Here is a 19,029-nt window from a genome sequence, read left to right on the forward strand (position 1 = left end):
GTCAGCCTTCCTGCTCCTATGATGCTGCTTGGCCTGCTGTGTTCATCCAGCTCTATACCTTGTTACCAATAAAATTAAATTATCTGGTCATTTATTCATTTACAACTTGTGGCACCTTGCAATTGCTGACAACAGTGACTGCAATTCAAAAATTAATTGGCTGGTTACAATACACTTCAATTTGCCCCAAGAATGTGGTATGCATTGTAAAACGCTTCAGCTTTCTTTTGAAAAATTAAACCTTTATCTATTTCAAAGAAATATTACACTTCTATTTTGACCAGCAAAATCACCCTAGAATACATTCCACACTACAATATTCATCGTGATTCACTCAATCTGATGTAATGCTTTCACATATTTCAATGATTCACCAAGTTCTGCTACATAAAAGCAAAGAAAATAGGAAACAGAAAATAAGAGCAGGAGTAGGCCATTTGGCCCTTCGAGTCTGCTCCACCATTCAATATGATCATGGATGATCATCCATTATGCTTCTTCCTGCTTTCAGTTCATACCCTTTGATCCCTTTAGATTGAAACAAGCAATCAAGACATTTGAGAAGGAGAAAACATCAATTTACACCATTCATCCTGCCCCAATGTTTACTGAAATTCTAATGCATGGTTTTGTTATATTAAAAGGTTTTCCAACATTCATATTCCACTCTTTATAAACTTCCACCAATCCAAAATTCCTGAGCAATGCTCTGTCACAAAGCTGCCACAGTCTCAAAATTCAGTCACTATCTCCTGTCCCCTTGACCTTCTCCCATAGTGACTTCCTCTAATTCTTCCTTCATCAGTTCATTCCTTGTCTCCTGCTTGTAAGATGCACTGCTCAAGGCATTTTTTTTTAAAATGGCATGATGTTAGATGTAAGTTGTTATCATCTTCAGGGCAGTTTATGGATACAAATTTATGAAATGTGAGCAGCCGTACCTGGCTTGTTGAATAGCATCCACCCACGTCTCACAGTCAGCCTCCTCCTCAATCCGGAGCTCCAATGGTTTATGTCCGTCATGGCCAAAATTTATGGTGAAGTAATGCTGCAAAAACAGGACATTATAACATTAATTACGACGACTTTTGATGGTGCCCCGAAATATTAGAGCAGGGAGTATTTTCATGGCATTCAGATTTCACCAAAATTATGCAAAGTAAATTTCAAAGCCACTTATTAACAAACAGTAAATTTGACAGCTCATTAAATGCTGAAAACATCCAGCTCCACCCATGTTTTGAATGGCAGAGATGGGTCCTGTTGTAGAAGGTAGCAACTGCAAGGTGCATCTGACGTCACAATAAGTGGCTTCCCAACATTGTGTGCACTGCCCAGTTGACTGAGTGGCTCAATAACAATAACAACTCAGGATCAGGGGTAGCTCCCTCAAGCCTGTTGCCCCTTCAATGGGATCATGGTTGATTGCGACCTAAAACATATACTTTATTTAAACATGATGTTGAAGTCCCAATCTAAAGATTGTAACCCTGTACTGCATATCCCATCATTGATTATCCATAAAATGGCTAAGTAGGGCCAGAAGGTGGGCTCGCTGTCCAATTAAGGTCACGGGGTAGGCTCTCTAAACTGGTGGACTATTGAAAGTGCAGAAGTTTGGCTTTCCAATGAGAGAGCGTGGAATCGCCAACTTTTTACACTATCAAATTTCAAAACATCTTCTAGAGCCAGGCCACCATTGTGGGCGAGAAGGCTTCATGGTCTGTCTGGAGCTCTGTCCTCCTGCTCCACCACCAAGCAGCTGACCCCAGGGCCCAGTGCCTCAGGAGGCCCACAAGCTGACTGAAATTTCCCAAGTTGGCCTAATTATCATTCATTACCTTCCTGCTGCTTTTGGGTGACCCTACCAACTCCAATTCTACCTCTGGGAAAATGGCCAAGAAAGGATGGAGCCAGCAAACTGTCATGGTGGTTATCGGTGTGAATTATTTCACTGGCTTCTCTCTCTACCCACCATTTCCTGTAGGTTCCAATGGTCTACAAGACCTCCACCATAAAACTACATTATTCCCTACATTATTTGATTGATCAAAATAGAACAAGCTTGACTTCAAAATCAAGAACAGACAACTCAACGCGAGAACTAAATTGGAAACAGTCACCATTGCTGTTTTCTCTCATAAAACCAAAAATTTTAAGTAACAGGTTCTTTCCAATCTGTATCTCTCACTTCCCATTTCAACATTCTCACAACTTCCTGAATGTTTCCTCGAGTCTTTTTTACCTCAAAGATGGATATCAAGTATACAGTTGAGGTAACTGTCATTTTCTGACTGCCAATTATAATTTTCTCCTGGCTCTGTCTCTAAGAGTTACACATTTACAATGTCAGGGACAAAGTGGGAACGGAGGTGAATTTAAATTATAGAATAGGTTTCTGAAGAAGCGTCCAGACCCGAAACGTCAGCTTTCCTGCTCCTCTGATGCTATTTGGCCTGCTGTGTTCATCCAGCTCTACACCTTGTTCTCTCCGATTCTCTAGCATCAGCAGTTCCTACTATCTCTGAATTTAAATTATGATTGCTTTTGCCATCATAAGCCCAAGACAGTCAGATATAATTTAATTTACTCCTTTCCCTTTTAACTCCATCACTCATTGAGGTAAGCCAAAGAGGGAATATCTCCCATTCGAAATCCCAGATTCTAATTTTTAAAATAAATTGACAGCAAAACCTTTTAAGCTGAAATCATCGGTAGTGATTATTAACCAATCACTCAGAACACAGGGTATGCTATGCCACTCCATTTAAAAACATATGCACTCCAGAAATTAAGGAAACATAGTAGGTAGGTTATATATTACAAGATTCAGTAAATTCAGTGCTGTTAAAAATCAGTTCATGCGTTTTACAACTTCCAATAGCATTTACTTCAGTGAGCCGGGCTTCTTGTAGGCAAAGCTAGAAATGTGAAGGCCAAGATCAAGGGTCAGAGGTAGGCTGGCTAGCATACCTGGAATCCATGCTTTTCCTCTGGTTGTCAAACTGTATCTGACTTGGAATCCCAAAATCACATCCTTAAATATTACATGTTTCTTCCTTTAATTTAGTACTAATTTTAAACTTCTCCTGTTAGCTACAGGAAGTTTAAGCAAACAAAGCAAAGCTCACAAAGAAATTCAGGATCCTGTCAAGACTGCAGACAAGGCAGGGAGATCCATTACTTAAACTATGGTAAATGCGGAAAGCAGTTACTTCAAACAATGAGGCTAACCAGGAAAAACCCGTGAATTAATGGGGATTGTTGTTTTTAAATCGCTCACAATGGGAATCATCTAGGGATATCTGGTAAAGGAATGATCTTATAAAGCTGCAAAGAGTGGGATTCATTCAGTAAAGCCATTAAGAGACCAGGGGTCATTTATCAGGGCTGTGCAAGATTCATCTAGAGAAACTATCAAAAAGCCTGGTGCTCTCCATTTTACCCTCAAAAGTTTAGAATCTTCCATTTAACTGCAGAAATTCTATGCTACAGATTTAAAAACAAGGAAAATAAGCAAGCATATTTGGAATACATAAAACATTTTACCATGGACTTTATGTTGATTTTAATAAGCATTTTCCCATCATACAGAATCCCATCAAGTCATACAACGCACAACACCACTTTAAAATATCTTTGAACGCCAAAGTGAAGCAAAATTCAAAAAATACCATGCGATCAAATGTATAACTCACAATTGATACACCACTTTCCTTTGAACTCTCCTTTATATTTGATCCTTAGAAGCCAGCGTTATTTTATTTTGGTTTGAAGAATCAAATCAAATAAATTGATTTAAATAATTATTTGTGTGATGAAAGGATTCTGTGCCACATATGCAGAACAGTTTTGTTTTAATTTGTTTACAGAAGGTGGCTGTCGCTGGCTCGGCCAGCACTTATTGTCCATCCTCAATTGCCCAGAGGACAGTTAAGTGTCAACCAATATTGTGCGCCAGACTAGGTTAGGATGGCAGTTTCCTTCCTTAAAGGACATTAGTGAACTGAATGGGTTTTTCTGACAGTTAACAACGGTTTCATGGCCATCACTAGACTCTTAATTCCAGGCTTTCTTTAAATTCAAACTTTACTGCCATAGTGGGATTTGAACCGGGGGTCCTTAGAACATTAACTGGGTTCTGGATTAATAGTCGAGCCATAATACCACGAGACCAATGCCTCCCCCAAACAAAAGTTTAATTGAATGGATACAGTAATTTGAGATGTAATAGTGGAAGGAGATTTTCTCAATCATTGCCTTTATTAAAATATTTACTCTACCAGCAGTGCACTCATAGATGTCCAAGTCCATCGCCATGGGTAATGATTTGGAAAATCTACTATGTACAACCTATCCATTCACTTTAAATTAGACTATAGTTCACATCAGCGTTCTCTCATTTTCTTTCCAGCTGCAGGGACCTCTGAAGCCTGTGTGTCACAGCAACTTCCAAAGCCAGAAGTCAATACGGTGATTGGTATGCTCATGCCTATTGCTGTGTGTGCAGCCACATAGCTTAAAGAGAATATTGGCTCACAGCACTTCTGACACACTGCAGGAATTTGAGTCTTGCCCCCAACAGTTATCTTACCTGATGCAGTGTGTTTTATGTTATTCCATGTAACATGAGAAACTGGACGTGGTTATCACGGGTACTGAAGAATCCAACACATACTTCGTACCGTAAAATATCATACACAATCATTGCATCTCTCAGACACCGTAAAGTCAGGGCTAACATTAAACTATTAAATTACGCAAAAGATCATTGGGCAGCATGCTTCTCGGAGCATGTCATGTTTCAACTGATCTGAGTTAAGATAGAATCGAGAACCATTACACCCTCAGTTCACTCGCTATGATACAATAACAATACCATGAGCATAGCTCTTGAAGGTATACTCACATACCTAACTTGAGCATAAAAAGAAGACATAATAGTAATTACAGAAACATACATTACAGATGACGCACTTTGGCCCATCAAGTCAAAACTGCCAAAACGATACTGGTCCCATTTTCCAGCACTAGGCCTATAGCCTTGAATCTTAAGACATTTTAAGTGCTCATCCAAGTTCTTTTTAAGAGGTAGTGAGGTTAGCTGCCTCAACAACCCTCCCAAGCAGTGCATTCCAGGAAACCACCACCTTTTGGATGCAAATATTTTTCCTCAAATCCTCTCTATACCTCCTGTCTTCCACCTTAAAACTGTGCCCTCTTATTGACCTTTCATTTAAGAGGTACAGCTATTTCTATCCACCCTGGCCATTTCCTCAATCTTATACACCTCTGTCAGGTTCGCTCTCATTCTCTGCCCTAAAGAAAACAAGCTGAGTTTATCCAGCCTCTTCTCATAGCTAAACTACTCCAGCCAAGGCAACATCCTGGTAAATCTCCTCTGTATCCCCTCCAGTGAAAACATATCCTTCCTATACTGTGGTGACCAGAACTGCACACAGATTCCAGCTGTGGTCTAACCAAAGCTCTTTATAGCTCAAACATAATCTCCCTGTTCTTATAATCTGTGCCATAACTGACAAAGGCAAGTGTCCTGTATGCCTTCTTAACTACCCAAATTAGTCTGTCCTGCCACCTCCAGGGATCTATGAACAAGCCCCCCAAGATCCCTCTGTTCCTCTGAGCTTCCTAGTGTCCTACCATTCATTGAGTACTCCCTTGTCTTTTTACTTCCTTCAAAGTGCATCAGCTCACATTTATCAGGTTTAAATTCCATCAGCCACTGATCTGCCATCCAACCAATCCATCTATATGTTTCTTCCTCACTGTTACCTACCAGTCAGATATATGGTACAGCTCTGCATTTCTGAAGGAGCCCTGATCAGAATCTCCTATCAGAGATGTGGAGCTCTTTCCTTGCACAAAGAAAGGAGCAGAGTGGCAATGTGAGTGTGACTGCTACTCCTCAAAAAATCCAGTCCTAAGTTCTCCAACTTGATATCATTGCAAGATGAATATCTTCTAAATTGATTTTGCTTTCCAGCTGAAAGTGTTTCCAAAACATGATAACATAGAAACCAGGAACAGGCCATTCAGCCCTTCGAGCCTGATCCACCATTCAATACGATTGTGGCTGATCGTGATCTCAAAGCCATCTTCCTGCTTTCTCCCCATACTCCTTGATGCCTTTAAAACCTGAAAATGTAACTATCACTGTCTTGCATATATTCAGTGACTTGGCCTCTACAACTTCTGTGTGAGAGAATTCTATGCATTCACTATCCTCTGAGTGAAGACATTTTTCCTAATCTCAGTCCTAAATGATCTACCCTATACTCTGAATCAGATTTGCTCCCACCCTTCTAAACTCTGCTGGATTTCTGCCCATTCAAACCAATCTCTCCCCGTAGGTCAGCCCTGTGAACCTCTGCTGCATTCCTTCTACAGCAAGTACATCCTTTCTTGGTCAGGAAGGCTAAACCGCTTGCTCCAGGTGTGATCTCACCAAGGCCCAGTATAACTGCAGTAGGGTGTCCCTACATCAAGACTCAAATTCACTTGCATTGAAAGCAAATATGCCATTTGCCTTCCTAATTGCTTGTTGCATCGGATTGTCTACTTTCGTTGACAGGTGTGCAAGGCCTCACAGATTCCTTTGTGCATCCACACTTCTCAATACATCACCATTTAAATAATGCACTGCTGTTTATTGTTTTTCCACGCTGTAGTGTATAATTTAACATGAAGTCACGTTGTAATGCATTAGTCATGTGTTTGCCCAGTCTCTCAACTTGTCTAAAGTTGTAACAATTACTAGCAAATACAAAAATCTCCAGTCACTATTCCACCAGTCAATCCAGATGACACTTCAAATGGAGAGGTGCAGAAATGTGGCATCTTGAATACTTTATCTGTCTTCATGGTAAAGGCTACAAAGAAACATGTAGGATGTATAAAACATAAGCATATGAACATTTGAGTAAGGGATTAGAACGAGAGAAGATTGAATGAGCTTCTTAAGGTCTTTGCTGCTTTCTCTCCTCAAACTAACTGTTAGTGCATGTTTCTAGTTTAATTCTAGCTTCAAGTTCTTTATTGATTTTAAAGTCGAGCTTGTTACAACTTAATAATCCCAAGCTCTAATTCCTCATTTTCCCCAAATCTAGTCAGTCACAAGGACTTGGTTTTCACATCCACAACACTGCCTACCTCCAACTCCTCTGCTGCCAAATCTGTAATCCATACCTTTATTACTGAGGGTGGATTTCTCCAACAGTCTCCTTGCCAATCATTCCATCCACTATAAACTAAAATTACCGAGAACTGTGTTCTCACTACAGGCCTGCATCCCTATCGCCCTTGTCCTTATTAGGCTTCACAAGGTGCCCCTGGGACAGGAAATTGCAAGTAATGCTTTCTATAACATCTTCAACTCCCATTTTGTACTTGTTTCCTCTTGTCCACAGCTTTTGGCTATATACCACTGGGTACATCCACCACTCCCCTAACACTGGCTTCTTCTGTTCTTTCTGGAGTAAAGCGTTAACCATTCTAATTCTCTGACAAGAACTATTGTCACCATGATGGCAGATCACATGGGAAGAAAGTATTAGCAAAGTCTTATTCTCCCATGCTTTTACAAATGGATTATTAGGAACAGGGATAGGCCATTCAGCTGCTTCTCACCTGTTGTGCTTTTTAATAAGTGATTGCAACCTCAACACAACTTCCCTACCTGGCACTGATACCCTTCGGCTCCCTCATTAGTCAAAAATCTACTTCCAACTACCTTAAAAGGATTCAATGACCATACTTATACCACTCTCTAGGGAAGAGAATTCCAAAGACTTACAACCCTTTACAATAAACAATAACATTCCATTGGCCTTCCTAATCAATTGCTGTAACTGCATATCATCATTTTGTGATTCATGTATCAGGAGACAACAATCCCTCAGTACCTCTCAGTTCTGCAGTCTTATGTATGTAACTTATACTTTACGCAATAAATGATAACAGTCTGCAATTGCCTTGTGTTCAGTCTTGATATGACTTGAGGGGCTAGAAGCTCCTAAGGATATTCCTACAGGGAGGTGAGCAGTGAGCAGGCCATAAAAATTGCATCAAGCAGCAACAAAAGGGCTGGAGAAGCCAAGCAGAACCAATGAGCAGCAGGCAAAGGACTTAAAGCCCAGCCCAACAACTGAACCACAGGAGGGAAAATGGTCAAGAAAGCAGCAGGCACAGACAGCACCATGGGAGATTTGGACAACAATATCGATGAATTCTGCTCCACCTCCCAAAATTCAATGAGTACCAGCCATGCCAAGCAAGGGTACAATGGGCATAAGCCTTTTCAAACTATTCACTTTACAAGGGGCAGAAATGAAAGCACACTTGACAGCAACAGGGGAAGCACTTGGAAATGGTAGGTTAATATGACATAACTTATTCTTAGGCGACTTAATAGAGACATACAAGATGATCAGAGGATTAGATAGGGTGGGCAGTGAGAGCCTTTTTCCTCGGATGGTGATGGCTAGCACGAGGGGACATAGCTTTAAATTGAGGGGTGATAGATATAGGACAGATGTCAGAGGTAGGTTCTTTACTCAGAGAGTAGTAAGGGCTTGGAATGCCCTGCCTGCAACAGTAGTAGACTCGCCAACTTTAGAGGGCATTTAAATGGTTATTGGATAAACATATGGATGATAATGGAATAGTGTAGATTAGATGGGCTTCAGATTGGTTTCACAGGTCGGCGCAACATCGAGGGCTGAAGGGCCTGTACTGCGCTGTAATGTTCTATGTTCTTGAGTTCTGGAGTATCCACCAGTTAATTCACTTTAGTGACCTTAATTGCCTCGTGTGCACCAGTGAATCATGCTTGCAGAGATCATCTTGTAAAGGTAAATAACATAACACTGTCTCCTGTTTGAAACGTTCTGACCCAGCATATATGGCAGCCACACTTTAATCTTTCCCTGTGAAGTTTTTAAATGTCCCTCTGCTATTCTTCATGCTCTTTTATTTAAATGACTCATGCAGGGGATGTGGGCTTCACTGGTTGCCAGCATTTATTGTGAAGGTGGTGGTGAACTGCTTTCTTGAACCACTGTCATTTGTTTGATATAGGCATACTCACAGTACTGTTAGGGAGGGAGTTCCAGGTTTTTCACACAGCTATGCTGAAAGAACAGCAATATGATTCCAAGCCTGGACGGGAAGTGGCTTGGAAGGAAACTTACAGGTGATCGTGTTCTCCTGCATCTACTGCCCTTGTCCTTCTAGATTACATCAATTGTGGGTTTGGAAGCTGCTCTAAGGATCCTCGGTGAATTTCTGCAGTGCATCTTGTAAATATCACACACTGCTGATACTGAACGTTGCTGGGGTGGGGGGCGGGGAGTGAATGCTCATGATTGTGGTGTCAAACAAGTGCATTGCCTTGTCCTAGATGGTGTCAAGTTTTGAATGTTGTTGGAGCTGCATCCATCCATGCAAGTGGGGAGTATTCCATCACACTTCTGACTTGTGCCTTGTTGATGGTGAGCAGGCTTTGGAGATTCAGGAAGTGAGATACTTACTGAAGGATTCCTAGCTTCTAACCCACTCTTATAGCCACAGTATTTACAGGATGAGTCCAGTTGAGTTCTGGTACATGGTAACCCAGGATGTTAATAACTGGGGATTCAGCAACAGTAGTGCCATTGAATGTCAAGGGGCAATGGTTAGATTTTCTCTTGTTGGAGTTGGTCATTGTCTGGTGCAGCGTGAATGTTATTTGCCACTTTTCAGGCCAAGCCTAGATATCATCCAGGTCTGGCAGCATTTAGACACAGACTGCTTCAATATCAGAGTCATCACAAATGGTGGTGAATCATCAGCAAATATCCCCACTTCTCACCTTTACAATAATTTGAAGGTCTTTGATGAAGCAGTTGTGTCTCTCTCTAGAAACATGGTCACATAAGCCAGTATTAAGGATTCATCTGTCCACATTAAAACTTTTCTTTAATTAATTCTAATGGACCTTTCAATTCCTAATCATGAGTTAATTCAGTTGGACTAAATTCAATAGATTCATGTGATATCTCTTGTAGCAATTAACACAAAATACAAACCTTTGTCCCAATATGACAATATGCTTTAATCACTGACTCGAAAGTCCGATGGTAGCTTTTAAAACTCTCAGTGGATTTTTTAATGGTTATCCAACCAGTGACACGAACATCCCACATTTGAAATAAAATTGGAATCTTGGTTTGACCAACTGTCTTTCTATACATAGTTCCTAATGAGTAAGAAAATTGACTTAATTTTTTCACCACTATTTCAGCTTTTTTTTAATTCATTTAACAGAATGTGGGCATTACTGGCTAGGCAGCATTCATTGTCCATCCCGAATTGCCCAGAGGACAGTTAAGAGTCAACCACATTGCTGTGGGTCTGGAGTCACATGTAGGCCAGACCAGGTAAGGATGGCAGTTTCCTTTCCTAAAGGATATTAGTGAACCAGATAGGTTTTTCCCCTGACAATCGACAATGGATTCATGATCATCATTAGATTCTTAATTCCAGATATTTATTGAATTCAAATTCCACCATCTGCCATGGCAGGATTCGAACCCGGATCCCCAGAACATTACCTGGGTCTCTGGATTAACAGTCCAATGATAATACCATGAGGCCATCCCCTCCCCATGCAATTGTCCTCAAAGGAAAAGCTTCTGGAAATTGATATGGTACCGATAATTGTAGGGATAAACAAATGTCCCACTTTCATTTTCAGTAATGGTTCTACACAGTTTACTAACACTTGATTGAATGGTTTTTCCAAAATTACTATGGTTATTAAAGGTGCCAATTTAAATAGAACATAGAACAGTACAGTACAATACAGGCCCTTCGGCCCATGATGTTGTGCCGACCTATTATCCTACTCTAAGATCAAAGTACCCTGCATGCCCTTTATTTTACTATCATCTGTGTGCCTATCCAAGAGTCACTTGAATGTCCCTAATGTATCTGACAATGTCGCCAAAGTAACTGACTAATTTGATTGTATGTTGAGGTTTTCTCCATTACCTGACATCAATGGTATGTTTTACAGATCCACCTTAAGTCCTTAGGAAATCTTGGCCAGTAAAAATGCAATGTTTATCAGTCCTCAAGTTTTCTGCATTCCTACATGCCCTGTCATGGGAACTTCACGCACTGCCAACAACATCTTCTTACGATATCTGGGCACTACCACGATCTGACGAACAAACGTCCACTCTTCATTGCAGGTCTACACAATTTCTTTCATTGCTTAAAGTACAGTTCCAGATCAGCCTTCAGATCTTTGCCCTCCTACAGAATTCTGAATGACCAGATCAGGGAGAAATTAGCGATCTCCACAGCACTTCAATCAGTCCACTATGGACTTTGGGGGGTGAGAATGATGGTGTTGGAAATATATTCAGTTAAAGAGAAATATTTTCAGTTTAATGTTTCAGCCAATAATATAGTCTCAAAATTATTTTAGTTAATAAAAACTGAAACTAAAAATACTTTGGGGAAGATGTAGGCATCGAGTTTAATGAATATGTCGATGAGCCTCTGAGGTAAGCTCTGCTGCACCAATTATTACAGCAATATTCTGCTCAAAGGTTGGAACCCACAGAGCACACAGCATGCTGCTCTGTAGCTTTACCATTGCACACAGTCTGTTTAAAAGTAATCTGGAAGTCTAGCCTGAACTTGTATGAAGAACTGAAGAACCTATACTAGAACAATACCATTTTATCCCTGTTACTGGTTAGTCTTTGATATAGGATAATGTTCTAGACCATCAAATAGAGGGCTTTGAAACAGAATGAATTGTAAATGCCTCTTCATTACAGATTTGTTACAATTTGTTAGCAATCTGTTGAAATATAGAAACTTTTCTTCATAGTTTACGCCATTAGAAAAGCCATAATTTTAAGAAAATGTTGCACGATGTTGAAAGAATGACGCTTAAGTGCTTTTCGTTAGTTTTGAAAAAGGCCTTTTTAATTTAACAATTGTCACCAGTTGTTCTTTATTTCTAATAATTTCCATGAAGGTTCATCCAATAGTTATTCTACGTTGTGCGACTGAGCCACACTAATTTCTATGATTTCACAGTCCTACACTAGATTTTGCAAATTAACTGACCATAGCTGGTGGGACTAGTGAGCAGGATTGGGGGAGGTGCGGGACAGTGTGAAGCCACACGTGTAATGGCATTAGCATGCAATGTCAAGGAAGGACGCATAGCTGGCAAAAGGTAATAACTTAAGACAATGCAGAACCTGAGAACCTAGAGTTCTCTCATGAGTGCCGTCATCTCCTCCCATTCTATTGTCTGGTTTTGTCTTGTTTACACAGAAATCCAATGCTTTTCACATAACACAGTTAGTATTGTAATCCTGTATATTTAAGTAAACATAGCTTAATGGTACTGGAGAACAACCACAGGCATGTGCGTCTGTATGACAGAAGGGAGGGCAATGGGCACCCAGTATATCTGAGGACTCGCCGTAATCTATTAAAAAACAAACACGAGGTGATATGTATGAACATATTACACTGCAAAATTGTATGACAATATTTCATTGTGTCACAGGAAAGTGTTCCCCAAACTTAAGGTAAGAGCACTAGAGACACTGTGATAGAAATGTTGAGTGGTGTTATGTTACTCCCCCTTATATTCCCTGTCCAATATAGTTTGTCTAATAAAACTAACAAAGTGTAACATATAAAGTGCAATTCACCTATTAAAAGCTACCGTTCAAGATGAATTTCTCCTTCCGTACCATGGTTTGAACTCAAATATCAACATTCTCAAGTTAACCTGTTATCAAACAACACACTAGATAATTTGGATGGAGTATCTCATTTAGAGAATGTAAACAGAAATAGAGTCTGACCAAACATGCAAGCTTGATCCACTTTTGCTCCACAAATTCTTAACCTGTAAAAAGGATAACAAAGATGGAGGGGAGCAGAAAGAAGAAATAAAGTAACGGTGGCGGCTACTTTCATGACACTGAAAACAGGCAGATTTTGATGTCAGAAACCTGCATAAAATCTACTGCTGGAATTTTTCCTGGGTTCCTCGATGTAGTTCCTCAATAGTAAAAGGGCTCCTTATTTGGCTTGACCCCAGGAAGTCAATTGAAAAAAAGTACATTTTAAATGATTCCACCATATGTTGTGTAACAAGTAACATTGGTTTTTGGACCTTAGAGAAATAACTTTTCTGTCGCTCAGTTACACCAAAGAACATTAGGTAATGGAAATTGTACACCAATGTAAAATATCACTAGATTTGCCATTCCCTCATATGACCTCAATTCTGAGTTTTACACAATATATAATGCTGTAAATTGAGTTTCAGTACCAACAAAATGAAAAAGAAATAGGTTTCAGTTTAAGCAGCTGCAGTTTTAACCTAATGTCAAATTCTTTGTTGCTGAGAAACATACTTTTTAATGATATTTTTAAGTAATAGATCATTTATTTTCCAAAGACACCTTATGCATGCTTTGTTATTTGATAAATAATTAAATCACTCTTCATGTGGAAACAGAATAAGATTGAATCTTTAATCTGGCTCAACTACTAAGGAGATTCAAGTTCTATTACAATGTGCTTCTAAGAACTGATTAGATACACCAGGTCATGCTAACTAAATTAATTCATGCTGTTATACAAGACTTTACGTACAATGTCCTGCAAATTTTAGTGAGTATATTTCAAACCTTTCTCGCATTAATAACTTAAAGTGTGCGTGTTGTTCATTCGTAAACTTTATTTTTATTTTGAACTTTTTTTTCTAAAGGCATTGAACCCTGTTGGATTATAATCCCTTGAACGCTAGTTGCTTTCCTAAATATTCATTATCCATGTGTGAATCTTGACTGTGAATGTCAGCAAGACATTCAGTTTTGGGCATTCTCACAGCAGCATCCAAGCCTTCTATGATTTTTTGATTCCTGTCTTTAAATAACAGCACTGCATGAGCCGTTCTCTAACATTAACTAGAACCCCTGCCTGTTTCCAATAATTCAAGAAAGATGTATAAGCTCATATGTTTTTTAATTGCCAAATATATCAAAACAAATAATATAAATGGCATGACAAAGTGAAAATTTACAGCTCAAATTTGTTTGTTTGAATTACAAGTTAAGAGGAGGATTTTCTAACTCCCAGAAATTCAAGGCTATATTAGATCTGCTGTAGATACTCTGAGGTTTCTTGTAGAATAATAGAAATAGTAATTGAAATTTTCCTCTCCTTCATATAGTGTGACAGTAAGAAAAGTGGGAAACTATTGAATGAAGAAAAATCAGAATCTTGATAAACATTTTAACATATGAAATAGATGCAGAAGTAGACCATCCAGCCTCTTCATTCAACAAGATCATGACTGACCTGTTTGTGTTTCAAATCCACATTATCATCCACCTGTACTAACCCTTAATTTCCCCTGCCCAACAAGAAACTATCCACCTCGGTCTTAAAAATATTAAATGATCCTAGCTCCTCAAGCAGAGAATTCCAAAGTTGCACAACATTGAGAGAAAAGACTTCTCATCTCTGTACTGAAAGGGTAACCCCTAATTTTAAAATAGTGCCTCCTAGGCAGGCAATCTTATTGATATATATTGATTCTTAGGTAACCTGGAGACAATAAGGACTGCAGATGCTGGGAGCCAGATGTCCTCCTACTTTAGGGCCTGTACTTTCCCCTCCTCTGTAATTAAGGATGCCCTCAACCACATCTCCTCCATTTCCCACACTTCTACCCTCAACCCCCTCCCCCCAACAGCGATAAGGATAGAGTCCCCTTAGTCCTCACGTACCGCCCCACCGACATCTAGATCCAATGCATCCACTTCAGACATTTCCGCTACCTACAATCAGATCCCACCAGCAAAAAGATATTTTCCTCCCCATCCCTGTCCTCTTTCCACAGGGACCGTTCATTCCATGACTCCCTCATCAGCGTTACACTCCCCACCAACCTCTCCACTGCACCCGGTACCTTTCCCTGCAACTGCAACAGGTGCAACACCTGGCCCTACACCTCCCCCTCTCACCTCTGTCCAAGGCCCCAAACAATCCTTGCAGATCCAGCAGAGATTCACCTCCACTTCATCCAAACTTATCTATTGCATCCGTTGCTCCCGATGCGGCCTCCTCTATACTGGGGAAACCAAATGCAGACTCGGTTACCGGTTCGTGGAGCGTCTGCACTCTGCACAGAACAACCAACCCAATCTTCCAGTTGCCATCCATTTTAATTTCCCCTCCCACTCCCCTGAATACACCGCCATCCTTGGCTGCCTCCACTGTTAGCATGAGGCTAAACGTAAACTTCAGGAACAGCACCTGATATTTTGCCTTGGAAGCTTACAGCCCAGTGGCCTTAACATTGACTTCACCAGCTTCAAAATACTTCCACCCCCAGCCTTATCCCGTGTCCAGCCCTCCCTCTCCTGACCTGAGATAACCTGTCCATCTTCCTACTCGCCTATCTGCTCCACGCTTCCCACCGACCAATCACAATAAACCCTAACCTGCATCCACCTATCACCATCTTTCCTACCTTCCACCCAGCCCCACTCCCCTGTCTCTATTTATTTCTGGGCTCCCCTCCACCTCGCCAGATCTGATGAAGGGTTTCAGCTGAAATGCTGACTTCCCTGCTCCTCAGATGTTGTCTGACCTGCTGTGCTTTTCTAGCCTCACACCTATGGACACTTGATTCTTAGGTGACAACATAGATATTGAGAGGTTGTTTCCCCTTTGGGAGAGTCTAGGACGAGAAGGCATAATCCCGGAATAAGTGGTCAAACATTTAAGACAGAGATGAGGAGAAATTTATTCTCTGAGGATAGTGAATCTGTGGAATTCTACCAGAGAAGGCTCTAGGCAGGATCATTAAGAATATTCAAGGATGAAATAGATTATTATTAAGTACAGGGATCAAGTGCTATGGGGAAAAGGCAGGAAAGTGGTGTTGAGGATTATCAGATCAACCATGATCTCAGTGAGACAAATGGCCTGCTCTTGCTCCTACACTTTTTCTAGTTCTGCACTGACCCACAGATGGAAAAATCCTTTCCATGTCCATGTCGTCAAGACTATTCAGGACCTCACACACTCCAACCAGTATATCAAATAACATTTTTGCAATTTTCTCATCAAGCCTTAAGTGACAACTTCAGAATCTTGCCATTGAGCGGCAAATTTATTCCCATATGCCTGCATCACAGTAGAATGCCTACTCACCATTTTATTTGCCGCTTCCAATTTTCCTGTCTTTCCCCAAGATGTGGGTCACAGGTGACTGCAGCTCACTAAGTGCTTATCCAGGCCATGAACCAACTGCTTCTTCACAATAAAATCCCCGCAGTTTCTATAGTCACCATCCTCATCATCCCTTCATCTTTGCAAGTCAGCATCAGCAAACCAACAGCCTCAGCACATTTTGCTGCTCTAGGTTCAATACATACATGACTTCAGCCATTCAGCACTTCACTGTAGTCTGCTCAGGGGCACCTATGTATTGAATGCTTCTGCCAGATCACTTTGCATGTAGAGAGACATACGTATCTCATGTATCCCGCATCCTAGCGGATTTCATCCTACAGTCTTAAAAGAAGTACACAGTGAAATAGTTGATGTATTAGATTTAATTTTCCAAAATGCAGATTTGGGGAAGGTTCCTTCAGATTGGTAAAAAGCTACTGTAACTCACAAAATTAGAGGGAGGCAGTAAACAGGAAACTACAGGCCAGTTAGATTAAGATCTATGATAGGGAAAATGTTGGAAGCTATTATTAGAGACATTACTTTGAACTGATCCAGCGTTCTGTTATAATCAGGCATAGCCACCATGGTTTTATCAAAGGCACATCATGTTTAGCTAATTTACTGGAGTTCTTTGAAGAATTAACTTGTGCTGAGGGTAAAGAGGAGCCAGTGTATGTATCATATTTATTTTTCCAGAAGACAACGTGCCATATCAAAGAATATCATAGAAAATAAAAGCTCATGGTGTTGGGCTAACATATTAGCCTGCTTAGAGGATTAGCTGAATAACAAGAAGCAGAGAGTAGAAATAAATGGGTCTTTTTCAGGCTGGCAGAATGTCACAAGTGGTGTGTCACAGGAGTCAGTGCTGTTGTCTCAACTCTTTATAATTTATACAAATAATTTGGAATGAAAGGACTGAAGGTACGGTGGCTAAATTTGCTGATAACATAATGATAGGTCAGAAAGTCAGTTGCAAAGAGGACGTAAGGAGCCTACAAAGGGATATAGATAGGTTAAGTGAGTTGGCAAAGATCTGGCAAATGGATTATAATGAGAAAGTGTGAAATTTTCATTTTCGCAGAAATAGTAAAAGAAGCATACGATCTAAAGACTTAGAGGTTATAGAGCTCTGTGATGCAAAGAGATCCCAGTGTCCTAATGCATGAATCACAGAAGGTTAGTATGCAGATACAACAAGTAATCAGGAAAGCTAACAGACTATTATGTTTTCTTGTGAGGGTAATTGAGTGCAAGAGTAAGGAGTTTAAACCTCATTTAGACAGGGCACTAGTGAGACCACATCTGAAATACTCGTGAACAGTACTGGTCACCATACTTAATGTTAGTGTATCAGAAGCAGTTCAGAGAAGGTTTACTAGACTAATGTCTGGAATGAGCAGATTGCCCTATGAGGAAAGGCTAGAGGTGATTTAATTGAAACATAAGATCCTGAAGGGATTTGACTGGATGGACATCAAAAGGATGTTTCCTGTTGTGGGAGAAGCTAGAACCAGAGATCATAAATATAAGAGTCACCCATTCTTTCAGAGATGGGGGAAAAGTTATGGTGCATCAATCTACAGCTCTCTCCTTCACTCAAACTAAAATGGTGCAGCAGTTTTATAGCTATGTTCTACATAGCTATTCTAAGAAATTGATGCCTTTTATGAATGTTGGCAGCAGTAAAAGTCACCTTGAAGTTATCCAGGAGTCAAAGAGCCACATAGTTCACTTTACACCATTTAGAAAAGAAAGCCTAATTGATCCTAGAGTTGACTGACCTTTATGTTTCTCCAGCTTCATACCAATGTCAATAATGTTTAAACTGCTCTTCAAAGTGGCTTAACAAGGCATTCATAGATATCAAACTGCTAGTAATTCAAGAACTGTCACCACAGATGCAGTGGGAGATCTGAGCCATGTTACATAGGTGGAACTGGATAAGTCTTAGTGATAATTCAGATGAGGTCAGAAGCTCTTAGAATAAAATGCGACAACAATGGATAACAAATTGGCTTAATTTCAGACTGCTGCTGAGTCAGTTGATAGGGAAGGGAGTCTGGAGCTGTGAAAGAATGAAAGGCTTTTAATCTCCATGATCAGGATCATGAAGATTACCGCTGACTAGAAGTTTCACTGGACTTGTTCAACAGGTTACCTTGACTTCATCCTTACATGCCAATGAATTGCAGCTATATCCAGGGGCCTATGCCCCAGTGGGACAGCAATATGGAATGTCACCTAGCTTTATTCCATCATGCTTCAGTATCTCAGAAGGTCATTCTGGCTTATGATCCTTTCAAAATATCCAAATCATTGATCTTTGCTGAATTCTCCCTGACGTAGACGTAGAATTTAGGGGCAGCACAGTGGCTTAGTAGTTAGTACTATTGCCTCACAGCGCCAGGGACCCAAGTTTGAATCGAACCTTGGGTAACAGTATGTATGGAGTTTGCACATTCTTCCCGTGTCTGCGTGGGTTTCCTCCAAGTGCTCTGGCTCCAAGGATGTGCAGATTAGGTGGATTAGCCGTGGGAAATGCACGGTCACAGGGATAGGTTGGGTGGGATGCTCTTCAGAGGAGCAGTATGGGCTCAATGAGCCAAATGACCTGTTCCCACACTGTGGGGATTCAACGATTCTTTGATTCTGTTCCATGTCTCATCCAAAATCCAGTCCTGGGCTAGGTTTTCCTCCTAAACTTCATCTTAAAGCCCGGTGACCAACTCCTAA

The 19,029-nt window shown here is 40.4% G+C and overlaps 1 protein-coding gene across 1 annotated transcript in view; it reads right to left on the reverse strand.

Moving 5' to 3' along the window:
* rasgrf2b (Ras protein-specific guanine nucleotide-releasing factor 2b) overlaps positions 1–19,029 on the reverse strand; it is a 218,505-nt gene that overhangs the window by 190,406 nt on the left and 9,070 nt on the right. The window contains exon 2 of the mRNA XM_048595101.1: positions 942–1,048. Within this exon, the coding sequence (XP_048451058.1) occupies positions 942–1,048 (107 nt within the window). The remainder of the gene's footprint in view (positions 1–941; positions 1,049–19,029) is intronic.

This window comes from Rhincodon typus, chromosome 3 (genome assembly GCF_021869965.1).
Source record: "Rhincodon typus isolate 14 chromosome 3, sRhiTyp1.1, whole genome shotgun sequence".
Lineage (NCBI taxonomy): Eukaryota > Metazoa > Chordata > Chondrichthyes > Orectolobiformes > Rhincodontidae > Rhincodon > Rhincodon typus.